The following is a 16469-nucleotide window of genomic DNA, read 5'->3' as shown; positions in this document are numbered from 1 at the left end:
ATTATCTGCAAGAGGGTTTTAAAAAGATCATTGAATTGAAAACAGAATATTTAAAATTGTCCAACTCCCACATCACTGAGATTAAAACTTGGGATCCTAATTTGAGAACCCTGTCCAGACAGGTCTAGGGGTGGTGTTGGGGGGAAAGTCCCCCACCTTCTCCAGACTTTTCAACCTTTAACCCTTGCATTCCAAATTCTTTAACCCAGAGCTCAACAACAGAAGTACAATGCAAGCTGCATATATAAGTTAAAATGTTCAAGTAGCCATTTTTAAGTTTAAAAATTAATTTTAATATTTCATTTCACACACATATCCAAAATGTTATCATTTCAACATGTAATTAACACACAAAAGTATTGAGGTATTTTCCTTTTCATTTTTTGTACTAAGTTTTCAGAATCTGGTATGTACATTCTTCCTCCAGCACGTCTCAGCGGACAGGCACATTACAGGTGCTCAGGGCCCCTTGTGACTAGTGGCCCTAACCCTCATCTAGTCTCCAGCGGCCAGCACCTCCCCTGGAGGACGTCTGGATTATGTGAGAGATGCTGAGTGGCATGCATGCACCTGCATGTATGTGTGTGGCGTAGGAGCAATGCAAAGGAGCAGGGACCAGCCCAAGGCAGGTGAGGACCAGCCTCTGGCCCGGAACAGCTCACCTCTTGCATCCCACCCCTCTCCACCTGGAACCCAGGTCCCCTGCAGGCCAGACCCCTTCACTCTCTCTGAGGCAGCCTCTGTTGGGCTGGGGAGGAAAGGGCAGAATGGGGTGGGGGTCTGCGGAAGCCCAGGCTTCCAGCTTGGCTAGCCTGGTGCAAAGTCCAGCCCTGAAAGTCTTGAAATGAGATTTTTTTTTTCTTGTTGCAGAGAACCCTGACCCCACACCTTCTAAGCCACTCACAAAAGCCGGGACACCAGGCAAACAGCATTTCACCCTTCTCCCATGGGCCCCCTTCTCACCGCATTTCCAGTTCTTGGACAGTCTTCGGGCACACACCTGTATGACTCAAGTCCCTAAATACCCAGAACTGTGTCTGTCTTCTGGCCTTAACCACCTAGGTAGGGCTCAAGAAGTTTTACTCTTGAGACTCAGACTCTCCAGAGAATGGCCTCACTTGTGCTTGTCGGTTTACTTCCCCGGAGGTGCCCTTTGTGGGTCTGGCATTGTGTTATGGGCAGGTAAGAAGCTGGTGGTCACAGGGCTGCCAGTGGGGTAGATGAAAGCACACACAGCCTTGTGCGGTGTTCCCACCATGCTAGGCTGTCTCATGGGAGGAAGACAGGTAAGGGTGGCCCCAATAATCAGGCAGGGAAGGTGGGAGCCTTGGCCCCAAGGCTCTTTGCAGGGCTGCAGACACAGTGCCAGTCTTGGCCCCATCTTAACAACCCCCTCCCTGCCCCCCAACTCCCAGACAGACACTTCCTCGGCCTGCACCAGCCTCTGGCCCTGCACCAGCTCAGGGAGCCAGCCAGGTGGGTTTCCTTCCCAACCACGCTGGCCCCGCCTCACTGACCTCTGGCCAACTCAGCCCAGCATCTTCAGCTCCCTTCTTCCTGCCTCCCCTCCCCATCCCCAACACCGCCACTCCAACATCAAATTTCCATAGGAAGGCAGCCAGTCTCTGGAGTCCCCTGTGTTCTACCCCAGAATCTGAATCTGGCCAAGGAGAGGGGGCACACCGAGTCCATTTCAGAACTCTCTTCCAGCTAGGGCTCTATTTTAGGGAACAGAAGCAAGCGGAGTTACCACTAATGAGGCTGGAGGCCAAGGCAGCGAGTGGCTGGCGTCTACGGAGAGGCCCTGCGGGCTCTGGGAAGCCACAGGAACTCACCAGACCCCAGCCTGACATCAAAGATGACCCTGTAGGGGTCACGTGGGCACTGCTCTGTGGGGCGTGGGGCCAGCACATGCCTCAACCGAATGGTTCTCCCGTGTGCAGGAAGAGTCATACATGTATGATACCCCACCCCAACACACAGGGATGCTCGGGCCACGGGTCTGCACACCAGGGATCTGGCTCTGTAGAGAGTCTGGGCCTGAAATTCAGACCATCACCAAGGCCTCCTGGGCTGGAAGGCCCTTCTCCAGCACCTGCTGCTGGTACCTTGGTGGTATCTTAGGGAGGCCATCAGTGAGGGGAAGGGGTGGTCTGGTTGCTGACACCAAAAATGCCTCAGGCCCATAATGTGCCCTGACCATCCAGGGGACACTGGGGTCCCAGCCTCTCCTGCAGGTTTAGTGCCCAGGGCCTTTGAGCAATTTCCAGGGCTCAAAAGATGTCTGAAACCTAAAAAATTAACTGCCTCTGAAACATAAGCGCTATAAAATTGGAACTAATAAATGCTTACCTAAGTGACTACTAAATATCATCTCATGTCCGTGAGCAGTAACTGTCACATTTCCTGGAGGAGGGGCGCACTGCAGTATGGGCGGCTCAACAGCGGGGCCTCCAGGACTGAGGCCACCTCTGGTCCGGGGCTCCACTCTGACACACCTGCAGGCTAAGGGCCACCCTCCTGGGGCTTGCCTTCCTCTCCAGGTTGCCCTTTATGTCCTGATTGCAGGGGACAAAATTGTTGGAGAGGACATTCCACACTCCTGTACTTTCCATGATCCTGGCCCTGGGCTGCAAGCCTGTCCAGTTAGCCCTGAACCTTTGCTGGTTAGCAGGAGACTCAGGTAAGGCCTTCCTTCCCTAGGCTTTACAGGGTCGTGTCCTGAGACAGCCTCTGACCTCAGCCTTGACGCTGGGCTGTCCAGGCAGGGCCTGAGGTCAAGGTCAAGAGAACAGTCTCGCAATGGCTCCTATGAATGGGGCTTTCTTGTCTCCTTTTCTCTAACCTGCCCTACCAGGCACCCTGTCTTGGTGGTGAGCTGGTATTTGTGGGAGATGGACTGTGTGCTTTGATGGGGATTTGGGGGCCCCCAGCACCCTAACTCGGGCACATGGAATCAAGTCTGCTGTGATCATTCACACCTAGGCATTCATTCATGCGTTCTTCAAACCCACACCAACACCCATTGTATGCTCAGCCTGTGTAACACACTGGTACTTCCGGTGTCAATGAGACAGGGTGTCTCCACTCTTCTGTGCACGGGAGGTGGAGGGAGGTGCGTCAGACAGGATGGGTGGGTTTTGAGTGTGTGCCCACCTGATTTGAGGAAGCTGGGAAGTTACTCCCAATCCACCTTCACACTTCCTCCACACATGGCCCAAAGTCTCACCATTGGGGAGCCAAGCTTCTGGGTGAAGAAAGTGAGTTTCTCTTTCCATACAAGTGAACTTGAAAGGATCAATCTTTTATCAGTCTTGCATACATAAGTATAATTTGTCTCTAATCTTTCCATGCCAGGCCTTGATCCTGCCTTGCTTTGTGAGTCTGTATCCAGTCTCCACAACAGGACTCTAAGACCCCGGGGGGCAGAGACCGGGTTTCTCACCTCCTGGGCTGGGGCTGGGCACACAGGCACCGGCTGAATGAGTGGATGGGTGTGTGGAGGGACAGAGCTCCAGGGAAGGTGGGGGTGGGGGGGTGGTCAGCAGACAGAGTTCATGCTGAACCCTGGTTGTCCCAAGTCAGGGGGCAGTTTCCTGCTACCTCCATTCCCAGCATACCCGCACCCCATCCTCCCTGCAGTCTTGGCAGAGCTCACTCCTGAGCTAACCTGGCTCTGAGTACAGCTCTCCAGGGACAGCCGAGGGGTTGCAAAGCCCAGGAGCTGAGGGGGAGAGGGGCAGGGAACACCGGGAGAACACTCTAGACACTGTGGTCCCACTTTTCCTGGGTGGGTCTGATTTCAAATACCCTGGACGGTGACAGTTTTTCGCCTAAGGACACACATACTGGTTAGGCTGTTGTTGGGGATGGGTGCCCCTTTTCCCTGGCTTCCAAATCCTTGTGGAGGAAGTGGATTGGCATATCTCCCTGGTCTGTCCCCAGGGATGACATCTCTGATTGGTCAGTGTGGGAAGAGGCTGGCGGGGAGCAGGGGCCCTGGGGTCTGGCTGGGAGCTGTGTGACCTCAGGCAGGCCAGCCCCTCCCCTGGGGATTTCTTCTCTGTGACAGAAGGGTCTGTGCAGAAGACTCCCACTCCTTACATTTGATGGCTTTTCCCATCCTGGATATGGAGACTCTGGGAGCCTGAAGTCTAGGGTGTCTGCCTCACCACATAGCTCCCAGCAGGCAAAGAGTCCTGGGGGGAGGGGGGCGCTCAGACCTTCCCTTCCCAGCTGGGAGATGTCTGGCCCCTCAAGTTCAGGCTGGAATTCCCTCCTCAGCCTGCTCCCTCTGCCCCATTCCCAGCTCCTCTGTGACAGATCGGTTCCCCTGCCCCTCACCTGGCCCCATCCATCTCGCACACCCTTTGCTCCCCCATCTGCCTGTCCTCACTCCCAGGGCCGGGGAAGATGGGTCCTGGGAGGCTGCCCAGGGGTTAGCTAACTGCAGTGTCTCTGCTCCCCCACCCCCATCACCCAGTCCTAAAAACAAAGGAATGTTCTGGAGTTTGGGAAGGATGCCCCCTCCCCCAGGAGGGAGGAAGGGGAGGAGGCAGCCTTGTCCTGTCAGTGTCCGAGCTCTAAATAGAACAGAGCGGCTGGGCTGGGGGAATGAAAATAAACAGCCCCTCTAGCAGCCCCTTCCTCACAGATACCGGATTTTCCTTCTGGTTTCTCAGCCCAGGACCATTTCCCTCCTCTCTCTTCCCCTGCTCCCAGTCTGCTCCCAGGGAGGCACAGGGCAAGCTCTATCTTGGGGAGGTGGGGGAGTGTGGGGCCCTGGTCCAGGCTGTGTGGCGTCAGGTCCGGGCTTTGGTGAGGAAAGCCCACTGAATGGAAGGCCAGGGATCAAACACAGAGGTGGCTAGAACTCCTTCTCCCTCAGGAAAGGGTTCTTATCCCAATGACTCCCATGTGGCTTAAACTTAGAATCACTCTCTCCCTTTAAAAACATGACCCCAAATTTAAGGGTCAATTTCTGGTTAGGTTCAAATTACATTGGTTTGCCTGTGCCTTTGGGGGGAATTCTCAGACTCACCCCCAGGACTAGGGATTGCCGCCCCCCTCCCCGCCCACCCCAACATGAAGGGATGATCCTTGGTAGTCAGCAGGAAGGGGGCGCCTTGGGGATCAGGAGTGGCTGGCTTCATGCTCAGGTTCTGAATAATTCAGGCCAAAGAACCCACTCTGGGTTCTGGACCCCACTGGTGGGGCTGAATTATATATAGGTACTGTCTTCGGAGCTCAGTGACATGGCCTCCCCAGGCTCTTGGTGCCATGAGGAGTCAACAAGCGAATCCCAAGAAGGCTCTGTTCTCTGCCCTGTGCTTGCCCTGCGATGGGACCGTGGACCCTGACATTCTGCACCAGAGGGGGGACACAGGGGCAGGGGACACAGGGGCAGGGGACCCCGAGACCTCCAGGAAGCATCTGGCTGTCTCCACCTCCCCTGGCAGGTAGGTGGGAAGAGTCAGGAAGGGACCTGGACTCCCTCTGGGCCCCTCATTTCAGACAGACGGGGTTCTGGACCCCATGCGGGGTGTCGCAGCTGAGACCTTGCTCTACTGGAGGGTAAGGGAGCGTGTTGGAGTGTCCTGGCCTCCTCCCACCTCTGCTTCTTCCCTCTTTTCTCTCCTTCTTTCTCTTCACTTTCTCCCCCTCCCCCCTCCTCCCCTCACAAAAGCTCTCTGTACACAGCCACTTCCTCTGGCTGCTGTCTCTGAGCCCAGACCTTATGAGAACCATATGGGGGAAAGAGGCTGGAAGAGAAGGGGGTGGGGAAGCCAGCGTGGGCCCGCCCCTCCAGCCAGCATCACTCCACTCCCCTCAGGCTACGTGCTTGGCGGTTGGCACACTTTGCCCCAGACTCCTCTAACTGGATCCTGGTGGCTGGGCACTGACAGGAGGGCTCTGTCCAGAGCTAGAGGTCCAGAGGGAGATCTGTGCTCAAGAACCACTTCCCTGAGGCTGAGGCAGCGCCTGCGAAGGGGCCATCCCTCCCTGCCGTGGTGCTTCTGAAGACCACCAAACTCACAGCAAAAGGACCCAGCCATCGCTGGGCACATCTGTGTGGCAAATGCCCCTTTCCCCTATGTGGACAGTCTATGTGGTGGGCAGCCCCCCCCCCCCCCGCCAGCTGGAGGGCCTAATGGATGAGGGTTTGTTGGCTCTGGGACAATCTGGAGTGACCTGTCCCATGTCTGGCTCCCTCCCCACCCAGCCTTGGAATGTTCCCAGGTCAAAAGGGCCTGGATCCTGCTGGGAAGGAACGGGGCTTTTTAAAGCAGCTTTTGTGTCCATTGGGTCCCAAGTCCAGCCAGGTGAACAGCGAGTCCCTGACCCGAGAGGAACGCTGGGAGAACCTAACCAGCTAATCCTGAGGCTGGTGTCAGCTAGCTGGGTGACTGTTAGCAAGAGCCCGGACCGCCCCTGTCAGCCTCGGCTTGCTCAGCTGTGACCTGTAGATGTAGGGGCTGGACTTGCTGACCTTTAAGGCCCTTTTCAGTGCAGTCCAGGAATTGATGAAACTGGCTGGTATCCTCCGAGGGGCTGCTTACATGTCCTGGGAGGCCCTCCTAGGAAATTTCCTTTTGGAGTTCTCTATTCTCAGTCCTTCCTTGGAATTCCTTATAATGCCCCTTCCCTCTCTAACTGCCAGAGCTGAGGACCAGCGGGCAGGCCCATCCGCAGCTGCCTGGGGTGGGTGGGGGGCTCACAGTGGTCTACATCTCCCTCTCCCACCCAGGTCCTCCCTGTAATAAGCCACTCCACCACGAGACCTTCCCCCATAAAGGACAGGAACATAAGTGCCCACAGCTGCCCTGTGGACTGGGCCCCGATACTGGGGGTGGGATGGGGTGGGGTGGGACAGATGGATCAGGAAGGAAGCCAAGAGTTCTGCTTTCCTGGAAAACCTCGAATGAAAAACCATGTGGGGAGGGGGCATGCAGTCTACAAAAACAGAAGGCAGCAGTTGAGAGAATAGGGTGGAGGTGGAAGGGTTTTTGGTGAGGGAAACGGGGCTGGCGCTTCACAGAAATGCCTTTGAACGGCTTGGAGGCCCTCTCCAAGCAGAGAGGCTCCTTGCATACAGGCACCTAACTAGCACTTTCTTTGCCTGAATGGTCCCAACACCCAGTGCCTGCCAGGTTTCCCAAGGCAGAGCCCCCCGTGCCCTGGGGACCTTTCGGCAGGGTGGTGTGTGAAGGGGACCAGGGTCTGGTGGCTCGTTCTGGAGGAAGGCAGGGGAGAGGAGGGAGGAGAGAGCCACTGCAAAAACTGTTGGCTCAAGTCCTGTTGTTCGTACCAGGTGACAGGCAAAAAGGTGAAAGGGGAAATTTGTGTGGAAAAAGAGAAAGAGCGAGGAGGAGGAGTTTGGGAGGGTGTGGGGGAGGTTTTCAGGCTCTTGGCCTCTTGCTTTGCTGCCAGGCTGAGGCGGCAGCCCCTTTCCAGGCCTCTCTTCCTCCTTCCCTCGAGATGCATGGGGGGTAGGGATGGGTGTGCTGGAGGGACTGGGCCCAGAGAAGAGAATCCTGGCCAGGCTTCTGCTGAAGAAGAACTTGGCCTCTTTTTCCTTCACAGTCAAGCGCGGTGGAGGTTGGGGTGGGAGGGCAGAAATCAGGATTAGGTTTATTTGGGGTGAGGGGAGAACCTAAGAAATATGTCTGCAGCTGGGGTTCAGTCACAGTCCAGGTTGATAAGCCCAGGGGCTCTCAGGTTCTCCTCTGGCCTGGCCTGTCTGTTGTCCCCGTGGGGAGGTCCAGCCAGGCTCAGGGGCCTGTTGCTTGGGAAGGTATCTTAAACCAGCTAGGTCAGGGCCCTAGGATGAAAGGGGGTCCTTCCCCTGGGGATGGTTTAGGATGGGAAGGTGAGCTAGCAGTCAGGTTTGCTGCCGCCCTGTCATAATATACTCTCACCCAGGGCTGGCCCCTCTCTCTCCTTGGAGTGACGTCGATAGGAATTAGCCATGGCTGGAAAGGATTAGTTGCCAAATCATTCTAAGATGTACTGCTAAACTATCTTTCAATGTTTTGCCCCTTCTTTCTGCCTTCAGTACGTTAGGATTTCCGAATGCCAGCGACCTTCCCAGGTGTGTGAGCACCGCCACAAGATCCAGCGTATACACACATACCCTTCTCGGAACTGAACTGTCGGGCCGGCACCGGGCCAGCCTCTCACACTGCAAGCATTTTTCTCCTCCAGAACTGAGTGGGCTGGGGAATGCCGGGCCTGTCTGGACCCTTCAACACTAGGGGACACTCAGCAGGAACTGGAATGAGCAGCCACAGCTGCCTTCCCAGGCCATGGCCATATCCCTGAGCCGCTGGGAAGTGAGAGAAGGCAGACATACCGCCTTCACCCCCCTAATGCACACACGCGCACACACACCCCAACTGGGAAAACGCAGGCCAGGCGGCCAGCGTCAGAGGCTGACCAGGCTTGTCCTGTCAGGAAGCGGGCAGCCTCTGAACTCACCCAACCAGAGGCGTTACTGTATTGTTCTGGACACAATCGGACAGACTGTGAGCCAGCCCCAACTCGGGCGAGGGGCGTTGGGGAAACGGTTGCCACCAGGGTCTGAAGGACAGGGAAGGGAAGCCGCTTGCAGGCTGGATTCAGAGCGACAGGATAGGAAAGGGCCGCCGCGAGGGCCCAAACCTCCACTTCACTGCGTGGTGCGTGGAGTTCCAGGCACATGCTCAGAGCAGGAAATCGCTGCGGTGGGGAGGGGTCACTAACTCCTGCGGTTTTGGGACCTTCAGACCCCCATGGAGGAGGCTTGGGGTCGGGCTGCCAGCAAAGTGAGGGCTAAGGCCCTGGCTGGAAAGGGAAACGGGATGACGGAAGGAGGTTGGGAGGCAGCCGCCTCCCACTCCGCCAGGTTTCTTTCTTAGCAAAATTCAATAGAGAAACAGCCAAAGCTGGTGTCATAGCCAGGGGAGGAGAGAAGAGGGAGGGATGCAGGACCCAGCGCCTAAGTCACTTCCCAGGTGCGCGCGGTGGGAGAGGGGTCCAAGAGGAATCGGGACGCCGGGGTCTCATTCAGACCAGAAGCGCCTGCACCCCAAGGGCAGATTTTTCCGAGCCCACCCTGCTGCCCGCCCTAAGTACACCGACCCGCTGGAAGCCGAGAGCGAACGGAGCGCCCCCCACTGGAGGAGCCTGGCCCGCTGGGTGAGCCCCGGAGACTCGTCCAGTCCGGCCAGGGACGCGTCCGCGGTGCTAACGACCACAGCCACACAGTGGGCCGCAGGCGTCCATCCTTCCTGAGACTTCCCCCATCCCACCCGCCTCAGGTCCCCGACATTCGCAACACCAGCCCAGGCTGGAAACTCAAGGGGCGTGGGGGTCCCGCCAGCGAGCCTTCCCCTTCACCTGTGCAGGTGAGTGGGTGCCCGCGGTGCCTCCCTCTGGGTTGCGCCCGCCCCCCGCGGCCCCTTCTTCCCTCCACACCTCTGGAGCCCTAATCTCTTCCCTAGTTCTCCCTTCTCGGCGCCTGGACTCAGGCCCTTCCCAAAGTCTCAGAAGTGGCGGCGCCGTCGCAGTCCCCCTCTTCCCTCCCCTTCCGTCTTGTCTCCATTCGTTCCCTCGTCCAGGCTCGGGCAGGGCCAGCCGAGTAGGGTACTCACAGGGTAACGGTGCCGTTCGGCAGGAGGCCGGGCTCGGGAGGCTCCGGGAGTTCCCCGCCGCCGCACACCACCCTCCTGCGCGCCGGGTTGGGGGCGCCGCCACTTAGCCCCTTGGGCCGCTCCCCCGAGCACTTGCAGCTGCGGATGGGGACAGGGCAGCCGGGCGCGCCCCAGGTCTCGCGCGCCAGGAGCAGAAGCCACGGCAGCAGCGGCAGCAGCAGGCGCGCCGGCGCCCCACGCATCCTGCGTCCCCCGGCGCCCATCAGCCCATAGCCCCGCGGGGACCGACAGCGCTGGGGCCGCTCTGCGCACGGGCCGGAGGGACCCGGGCGTGCGGGAGGCGTGCTCAGCAGGGGCCCGGGGCGCCCGAGGGCGGGGCGGGGGGCCCTGGGCGGAGGCAAGCCCCGGGGTCCCCGCCGCCGCACCCCGGGGGCATGTCCGGCGAGCGCCCCGGCGGGGAGGACGCCGGCGCGGCTGTCAGCGCAGAGCAGGCGGCCCTCCGCGGCGTTGCCGGAGTCTCGGCTCGGCGCCCCGGGGCTGGTGGAGGCTGGGACCCTCCACGTCGCCTGCTCTGTAGGCGCTGGGCTGGGACCTAACGGATCGCGCCGGGCTCCTGCTGCCGCCGCCGCTCTGTGCCATGGATGGAGGCTCCTCGGCGCGGCGCAGCTCCCGCCGCCGCCAGACCCCGCCCGCCCTCCCGAGGGTGCGCCCTCCCCTTGCCGGGTCGTCCGCTAGGCCCTAGCGCCTACCGATACGCAGCCCGGCCAGTGCCCTCCTCGGCGCGACAGTGGGCTAGCCGGCTTGGGGCCTCGCGTGTCCCCTGCACCCTTCCTGAACCCAGACTCCTTGTCTCTCCCGCCCCTCTCCACAGCCCGTCTCAGACCTTCAGGCCCAGCGCCATCGGTTTCCTCGAAACCCTCCCGTCCTCAGGCTCATCCAGCCCACACCCTGATTGCTTCTGGGGCTTTCCTGGACCTGCCGGCTGGACCAGAGAGGTCTGGTGCTCCCTGTTTGGGACCGAACTTTGTTCACCGCTCTGGGGTTGGCGAGACTCGGCTTCCCTTGGCCCCTGACCCGATGCGTCAGTCTGGAAGCCGGCTCTCACTCTCGAAGCCCCACTCCAGCCCCGCAGGACACAGCCGAAGGCTAAGGAGGCCCAGACCCTCCTCTGCCGGTGTGACCTTGCCCAGCGGGGCGTGCATGTCACTCGGCCAAGGATGGGGCAAAGGCCAAGACAGATGGGCTAGATCTAGCTTCTTACCTTTTCTACATCCCAGCGTGTGTGTGTGTCTGTGTGTGTGTCTGTGTGTGTGGGCGGGGCGGGCAATGGCACTCAGGGAGCGCAAGAAGAGAAAAGCAGGGATGCGTGCCGCGGTGTGGAGAAAGCACTGTGCTGAGTCAGAAAGCTCTGAGTGACTTGGGACACGGCCGCTGACATCTAGGAGTATTGAATCTCTGGAGTCAAAATGGGGCCCTGCCTGTCCCCTCCTTCATGAATGCGAGTTGTGACATGAGAATGAGTGAGTGGGAGGGGGTGGGGGTGGGGCACCCTGCAGTTACGGGAGGCTGAGGGCTGGTGGCTTTGGGAGGGGTCTGACCTTGACAGCTGGGGATGGAGATGAGAATTGCCTGTGGGTCTTTGATGGACTGTAATGCAAGCCCGGACTTGGGGCTGGGGACAGAAGAAACCAGAAGTGTGGCCCCGTATGTCTGCTTCCTCAGTTTCCCCACAAAAGCGGGCTTTTCTGCCACTTAACAGAGCTTTGCTGCTGAGGGGCCGGCAGCCCAGGATGGGGGGGTCCCTGAGCAGGACTCCTGTTCTCTGTCCTTCACTGTGCTACCCAAGCGGTTGCTACGGTGACCAGCACCTTCTGTGTGTTCTTGGCTCCGCTGGTGTGTGTGGCACCTTTTCCAGGACGGTGGTCTTTCAGCCGCCTCCCACCCCTCCTTTGCAGGGAAGCAGCTCCTCCTCACGTTGGTGGCAGACAAGGGGCCCAGACACTGGCTTCTTCACTTTCCTTCTCTGGCTCCACAAGTCTCTCCCAGTTGCAGGCTCTGGTTCCTTCAACTTCCAAATATAAATAAATAGTGATTGCAAATGGAGGAAGAGAGAAGGGCAATGGACTCCCCCAGCAGGAGCCCTCCGCAGGCGGCAGGCAGGCTGAGGCTGCATTCCTCAGGAAAGGTCAGGAGAGTGGAGTGTGTCACAGAGCCACTGCCCAGAGGCAGGGTCTGCCATCCCACCGTCCTGCGCTTGGGAGAGGAAAACTCAAGAGAGGAAAGGAGAGGAGGGCTCTGGCCTGGGTCACACAGCTTTTCCATCATTTCTTTTTGCTAAATGAAGAACCTCAAAGTCTGGAAAGGATTTCACTGTAACACACATTCTCTGCTGCTGGGTAGAGGCCAAAGGACATTTAAGAAGGTGATGCTTCCCCACAGGTGGGAATGAGGTGCTTGCTGAAGACATTTACAAAACGCTGCCCTGTCTGTTGGTCCTTGTTTTTGGCTTCTGTTGCCCACCGGGGGAGGTGAATGGGGCTGGGGTTACTTTCCCAGTTTGTAAGTGTAGGTGAGGAAACCAAATCACTCACTGAGCCATGATAAGGAGCCAGGGATGTGAACTTACCCTCTGATTCCTTTCTAAGCGCTCTTTTCTCCCAGTCACTCAAAGCTTTTCTGATAGGAGCGCCTGGTTATTTGTCCTCAGAGGTGCAGGGCGGAGTGAATGAGTGGCTTACACGAAAATCTTTTTGTCTTGAGGTTTGTTTAAGATAGAAGGATGACTCAAACTTTGTTCCCAACCTCAGGAAGTCTACATGGGGAGTTTGCTCAAAGTCCCTAGTGTGTGATAAGCACTTGAATGGAGTGGTGATAAGCTTCCGTGATGATGGGGAGGAGGCTGAAGCGACCCCCACTGAAGCCAGGGAGCAGGGCTTACCACAAGTTTTCGTCCGATCTAGGGCAGGAGTGTAACCCACAGGACCCTTCTAGATCATAATTACTCTCTTCAGGGCCTGGGGACTCACCTCTGCTATGCCCCTCTCAAAGAAAAGCTTGTCTTTGCCAGGTGCTAGCTCCGAGCCAACCTTTCTCTTTTCCCAACTTCAATGCTGATCCATTCCCCCTTGTCAAGGAGTGGCCAGGGGCTTTTGCCCACAATAGCCCAGGCAACTTCACTAGGAGCAGCTGAGAGCAGAAATGGGGGACCCGTCACTGCCCCCTCTCTCCAAGACTGGAGCCAACCAGGGCGACCGCGGACCTGCGAATAAGGACTAACGTCACTGAGTGCTTATCCTGTGCCAGGCACTGGTTGACCGCATTTTGTAAGAATTAGCTCAGTAAGTCCTCGTGACAGAGTGAAGATGACTGTTTTAAAAGACAGGGAACTGAAAGGTGAAGAGTTACCGTAAGAGTAACTCACCCAAGGACATATAGTGAGTAATAGATTTGGACCAAGTATTCTGGACTCCAGAGTTTTAACTGCCGTGCTCTATCATTTCTAGGGGAGAAAAGGGACTCTCAACAATTCCCTCATGAGTTTCACTCCCCTTGAGGTCCCCTCATTTTGATTCCCTGGTTCCTCTCTGACCGGGACCTCCAAAGATGCCCTCTCCCAAATCAGAGCTGTTAGTAGAACCAGGATCCACATCCCCATTCTTCCAACAGAGTCGAGGAAGACAGAAACTTTTCAAAGGAGCCTCACTATTCATCTAGGAGAAGTGAGGGGTGAATAAGGACTGTCGGGAGGCTATAAACACGTACAGAGTCAGAACGTGTCCCAGCCCAGGCCCTGCTGCGGAGGCCCCACCCTGGATGTTTACCTTTATTTCTTAGGTTTTCTAGCTCCTTCTGTGCCTTGTTGCCTTTCAGAGGTAAGGTCCTAACACAGACCCAGGACAACAGTGGGTCAGATCATAGCCCATAACTGAATCACTACTGCAAACGTGACATTTCTCTAGGGCTCCGTTAGCTTGTGAACAGTGGAGACACTGAATCTATTTCACCCCTGACCCCAACTCGCGCCTCCCTCCCGGGGTGGCTCTACTGGGCAGTCCTCTGAGCGCTCTGCCCTCCTCCTTCCTGCTTTGTGCCTCCCGCGGGGGCTGTGCTGAGCTGCCTGTCCTGCTGGGACTTTCACACTGCGTGTTCATGACAGATATTTGTGCCCTCAACCCGTAGGAATGAATGCCAATTCACTCCTACGTAGAACTTTTGGGGGCTGCAAGGGCTTCCCTCTGGTGCTCAGGTTTCCCCACATACCAGATACCTATATATAATTCAGACATTCCCAGGGTTCTAAGCTCTGTCTCCACTAAAATATGACACATTCTCTGAGGGAGATCTACTCACACTTTTCAGATAATGTAATATTTCCTCCCTATGAGCGCAGTGGCAAAGAGCGTGAACTCTGAATTTTACCAGTTCAGAGTTCTCTCCATTTTACTCATCATGTGACTTTGGGCAACTCACTGAATTTATTCAGGCCTCAGTTTTCTCATCTGTGAAATGGGAGATAAAGCCTGTCCTGCTGTCCATTATTTGCTTCAGAGGATTTCGATGTTGATATCAGTTACCTGTGTGGATGAACAAGGGGCCACATGGGAAAACCGACGAGCTCAGGGGAGGCCTGCGTGGCAGCCTCACAGACTCAGAGATGGGAAGTAACCACCTGGGGTGGTCTGAAATTAAAACTTCCTAACTAAAAGTGGGTCATGGCAGGTAGTCTGGTTCTAGGCCTGTAGCTTCCTTGACCAAAGTCAATCTTTACCTTAAGTGAGCCTGTCTATTGTCCTTTTGCATGTAAGATAACTTCGAAACGATAGAGTGGTCTCGTTCAGCAGAGCACAAGAGCACAGAACTCCTCATTCATTATCCTGTTCCCTGAATACATCTCTGCTGTGCCCTAGATGTTAGGTATTAACTATCCTCTACCCATCAATGTAAGGGAAGTATGTGTCTCTCCATGTTGCCTTTTATCCAGTCTCGGAAATGTCCTGCCTCTTTAAAGTACCACCAGCGGATTTCATGTAAGTTCCTCACATCTCTCCTTTTATTCCAGTGTATAAAATAAGCTGCAAAACTGCCATTCTCCAGAGCATTTTCTCAATCCATTGAGATTTTTCTTCCTGGCAATCGTTGTCAGTTTGGCTCAAATGAACTCATAAAAATTCTCTACAGGTCTGGACTTTTCTTATGTTGACATATGTAAATGAAGCGTGGGCAGTATGGTACAAAAGTATATTTGGTCTTTGTCCCTGGTTCCTGACCCAGAGCTTCTAAAAACCCTTGGAATTTCCTGAGTAATAGGAGTATGTTTTGTTACCCCTCAGGACCCTTTTTGAGCACACCTGTATTTGTGCTAATGAGGAAATTTAGGGTGCTGCTTTTAGACAACCTCAGGATGGGGCTAGTCACCAGGAAGTCCAGGTGATTGGAGGGCTGGTGCTTTCAGCACCGCCCACCAGCCTCCAGGAAAGGGAGGGGCTGCTGGAGACTGAGCTTTATGAGCCCTTTTGAGCAATGGCGTTCTGAGAGCTTCTAGGTTGGTGACCACCTCAAGGTGGTGGGAGGGCGGCACAGCTGGAATGCGTTAGGCAGCTCCCTGCCCCTCCCCCTATCTTGCCCTACGCATCTCTTCTAGTTGGTTGTTCCTGAGTTATTTCCTTTATGATAAACCAGCAAATGTAAGTTTTCCCCTGAGTTTTATGAGCTGTTCTGGGGGGTGAGGGAGTGGGGAAAGAAGAGAAGAGAAAAAAAACCAAAACCAAAGAGGGCGTTGTAGAAACCTCTGATGATTTCTAGCCAGTTAGTCAGATGTCCAGGTGGCCTGGGACTTGCACCTGGCTTCTGAAGTAGAGGCAGTCTTGTGGGACCAAGCCCTTCACCTGGGGGATCCACAGTAACTCTGAGTTGTCAGTGTCAGAACTGAACTCAATTGCAGGCACCTGGTAGATGTCAGCGACGTGGAGAGTGGGTTGGTGTCAGAGAACACCCCAGCCCCGCACACACAAGTCCTCCGGAAACGTTAGCTTGTGAGCTCACCCGCAGCTCCTAGGGCTTGCTGCTATTTTTCTTATTCGTACCTGCATAGTTCTGCTCTACGTTATAGTTCACTGCTTGCATAGTTGACTCTTCCATTAGAATGTAACATTCCAGAAGAAAGAATTCCTTTCTGCATTTCTCTGATTCTCAGCTTGTGTTAGTGCCCAACAAATAGAGGAGACATTTATTTAACTTGTTCAACAAAGTGTTACTGAGGCCGTAGTCATTTATTTAAACAAAATAATTTATTGAGTATCTGCCACGGGCCAGATACTGTTTTGGGCACTGAAGACATAGCAATAAACCCAAAGAAAGTGTGTGGTTTCATGGAGCTAACATAGCAGAGGGAGCCAGGTAACGTGTGCGTAAACAAACACGCCGTGCACAGGTGTGATCTAGTAGGCGGTAGAAGATCAATGAAGCACAACGAAGCAGGGTAAGCGAATGAAGATGATGGGGAAGAGCTCTCTGACAAGGCGAACTTTGAGCAGAGTTCTGAAGGAAGGAGGGAGCAGGCCCCATGGATTTGGGGAGGACAATGCATTCCATGAAGAGGGAACAGCAAGGTAGGACCACACCTCTTGTGTTCCATCAAGGAAGAGTTAGGGACCTGTGGGGGTGGTTGGAGTGCAGTGAGCAGGAGGGAGAAATGCCTCTCCCTCTCCACCTGCCACCTTGTGCCGAGGTGGGCGGGTGTGGGCAGGTGTGGCTCTCTGGTCTCTCTGACACAGGGCCCAGGCTCACACACCCTGGGAGAGACCTAAAACAGCACTGAAGATAAAAGGAGAGGAGCAA

At 55.9% G+C, this 16469-nt stretch overlaps 1 protein-coding gene across 1 annotated transcript in view; it reads right to left on the bottom strand.

Moving 5' to 3' along the window:
* The window catches only part of ADGRA2 (adhesion G protein-coupled receptor A2), a 37053-nt gene extending 26750 nt beyond the window's left edge, over positions 1-10303 (bottom strand). The window contains exon 1 of the mRNA XM_053916531.2: positions 9633-10303. Coding sequence (XP_053772506.1) covers positions 9633-9895 — 263 coding nt within the window. The 5' untranslated portion in view covers positions 9896-10303. The remainder of the gene's footprint in view (positions 1-9632) is intronic.
* Between the last annotated feature and the right edge of the window lie 6166 nt (positions 10304-16469).

Source organism: Desmodus rotundus, chromosome 13, assembly GCF_022682495.2.
Source record: "Desmodus rotundus isolate HL8 chromosome 13, HLdesRot8A.1, whole genome shotgun sequence".
Lineage (NCBI taxonomy): Eukaryota > Metazoa > Chordata > Mammalia > Chiroptera > Phyllostomidae > Desmodus > Desmodus rotundus.
Note: the sequence above shows the minus strand (reverse complement) of the source record. Positions and strands in the feature narration are given on the sequence as shown.